At 40.7% G+C, this 3,174-nt stretch overlaps 1 protein-coding gene across 1 annotated transcript in view; it reads left to right on the top strand.

The window, feature by feature from the left end:
• The window catches only part of LOC120926670 (multidrug and toxin extrusion protein 2-like), a 90,203-nt gene extending 87,507 nt beyond the window's left edge, over window positions 1-2,696 (top strand). The window contains exons 16-17 of the mRNA XM_040336793.1: window positions 953-1,052; window positions 1,244-2,696. Of these exons, the coding sequence (XP_040192727.1) occupies window positions 953-1,052; window positions 1,244-1,500 (357 nt within the window). The 3' untranslated portion in view covers window positions 1,501-2,696. The remainder of the gene's footprint in view (window positions 1-952; window positions 1,053-1,243) is intronic.
• The last annotated feature ends 478 nt before the right edge of the window (window positions 2,697-3,174 follow it).

Raw genomic sequence — 3,174 nt, 5'->3', positions numbered from 1 at the left:
AGTCAGGGTGTTCATGTGTTTCACTGCATTGACTTAGGCCCCTTTCACACAGGCTTTCCGATCAGGTCCGCCTGTCTGTTTTTCAGGCGGACCTGATTGGAACCTCCATTCACTCCCGGTGAGCGGCGGATGTCAGCGGTGACATGTTCGCTGACACCCGCTGCTATCCAATCCGATCCTGTCCGCCAAATTCAGATGGATGGTGACCCTATTTTCCATCCGTCTGGCGGATCGGATAAAAATGGACAGGTAGTCAGTTTTTCATCTGATCTCCCCATAGAAGAGAGCGGGACTCTGACAGGTCCGTCTCTGCAAAGTGACCTGTCATCCACCTGCTCAGCAGGGATCAGCGAATCGATCCCCCGCTGAGCAAAGCTGATTCCGCCGGGCGGACTGCCTGTGTGAAAGGACCCTTAAACACAGCATTGCTCCAACTGCACCCCGACTCCCTATAGGCTGAACCCACCTGTCCTCAATTGGATCCCTGTTATCGCAAACACCCTTTCGTTGCTCTCTTTCCAGCGTTTTTTCACCACCTCTACACAGTGACATTTGGGGGTTGGAGAGTGCAAAATCTGGTGTAGATCTGCATAGAAACCATTATTTTTTTGTCAAAGCTTAATTGAACAAGCTGAAGTTAGAAGCTGATTGGCTACCATGCACCAGATTTTGCACTTTCTGGTTTTAGTAAATCAGCCGCTTGATGTCCAATCACAATATTTATGCACCATGTAAGTTGTGGTTGCAGAAAATTGCTTCTCAGCTAAATGACCAGCCACTATAGTGATTATGTTGCTAGCTACAAATTGCTGTAGAGCTAGAATTTGCAATTTGTAGAACAATTAATCGCTGCTACAAAATCACCAGTGTATCCTGGCCCTTAATGTTGCCTTAATATGTTTTCGAAGACTAAGTAATGAAAATCATTCATTTTTTTTTTTTTTTTTTTTAGGCTCAGATTCGAGCAGGAGTAAAATCGGAGAAAAAAAATCCTGTATCCAGCACCTCAGCAGTGGAATATTCCATCACCCAGTTTGACGCAGTTACAAATGGCAAGTGTACAAAAACACTGTATAGAATTTGTACTTTTGAAACAGTTTATTCTTATTTTGCCTTTTATTTAAATGAGTAATGCTATGAGAGAACCTGTGCTAGCCATTTTTTTTTTGTTTAGTCGCCATTTATATAAAGGTTTTGAAGATGGTGGATATTACAATGGTATTTTCTGACTTTTTTTATGCAGGTGACGTTCAGTCTTGCCATACTGGCTATTCTATTGTGGATCAGGATTTTACAGGTGCAGTTATTGTCCCAGATATTGGGTTCAGTCATACAGAGCATCTGGTGCTAGAAGAAGACTCATCCCTAGAAGCTGTGAATGTAGTGGGTGAAGCTCTCTCCACCAAGCAGCTAATACTGCGAAGGGGACCGGTTGTGTTTTTAGCAGTGATAATGCTTCTAATAGGAGTGATAGTTCGACTTTTGACTGGCAATGGATAGGGGAATGACTTGTTTACCTCCTACATGAAACCCATACACAGAACAGAGCCTATGCTGGACTGTCTCAAAGAGTCAGGTCATTGTGATTACCAAAGGATAGCTTGTTTAAAAATAGTTCTCATTTTTCAAGCTCTTCCATCTTTCTATGAAGATGTGAGCTGGGAACACATTTGAGGGACAATACTGGTTCTATTATAAAAAAAAAAAAAAAAAAAAAAGGCTTTTCAAGTTACCTCATACATCTTTCATTAGCTAGAACTGCTTTTTTTCCCCCAGAGTTCATCCATCTGTAATTTGTCATCACTGTAGTTTTGACAAGAGCTGTAATCAGGTTTGCAGCTTAAAGCGCTAAACTATGACAGTTACTAAAGTTAATTATTTAAGGATAAGCTGATATCACTTCATAAAATGTCCTCTGCAGTGTACTTGTCTAGATGATATGTATACTCTCCCTATCTTCCATGTGATTGGCTGCTGCTAATTAATATGTATTCTTCTGGATATAGAAATGCAGAGCCTGTAATTCAGCAATCCACAAAATCAAGTTTCAGAATTCAGGGCTTTATTTCTAAATTGGTTCACTAATCATTCATTTTGATTCTGATACCACAGGGTGGGTGCATCACTTGCTCCTATTCTGGTGGTTATATAAGGCCTTATTCACACCTGTGTGCTTTCATGTGCATTTTACAGGGCATAAAAATGCATGCGTCATGAAAATACAATGTTTACAATGAGGCTCCTCACATCTGTGTGCTATGTAGCAAAAATTGAGACATTCCAATGTTTTAAGCATTGATCCACAATTTTCTGGTCCATTGAATTACATGGAAGCTCATGAAAAAATGCATTGAAAAAAAAAACATTTAAAAAGCACTAAAAACACATAATAAATATGAAACACAAGGAAAAATGCATGACAGTAGAAGTGGAGAGATGTGTACCCAGCAAGTGCCTTTGTGTCAAGATCTGAAGTGGAGTTGCACATGGACTTATAATAACTAGAACATGAACTCATCTGTTGAATCAGTACTTAAATGTGATACCAGTGGTATGAAGATGTCACATGGTGACACTAGCCTTTATTTTCATTTTTTTTTTTCAGAATTGTTAACTGTTTAAAGACACCAGGAATTGTATTTAAAAATGATCTTATGTTGGTCTGTAATAAAAAAAACATGTCTGCTGTTTCCATATTTCATTGCCTCTAAATGTAGATGAATGACCTCAAATGTTACTGTGTCTATCATGGTAGAACCAAAATTGCCTTGAATTTAAACTTACCGTATATACTCGAGTATAAGCCGAGGACCTAATTTTACCACAAAACCTGGGAAAACATATTGACTCGAGTATAAGCCTAGGGTGAGAATGCAGCAGCTACTGTAAGCGGAAAAGAGGATCAACAATGCCCATTTGCATGCCTCACTGTGCCCATTTGCAACCTCACTGTGCCCATTGCAGTCTCACTATGCCATACCTCACTGTGCCCATTGCAGTCTCACCGTGCCATACCTCACTGTGCCCATTGAAGTCTCACTGTGCCCGAGTACCTGAATTCTTGACGGGCGTCCATTTTTTAAAAGTCGCGGCTTCCTCCTGGCGTTCCGTTCTGTGATAGGCATTTGACACTGTATTCCGCCTATCACGGAGGTCCTCTCATCCTCGGACTCT

Source organism: Rana temporaria, chromosome 2, assembly GCF_905171775.1.
Source record: "Rana temporaria chromosome 2, aRanTem1.1, whole genome shotgun sequence".
In the NCBI taxonomy this organism is placed as follows: domain Eukaryota; kingdom Metazoa; phylum Chordata; class Amphibia; order Anura; family Ranidae; genus Rana; species Rana temporaria.
The sequence above is the reverse complement of the archived record's forward strand: the minus strand, read 5'-3'. Positions and strand labels throughout refer to the sequence as shown.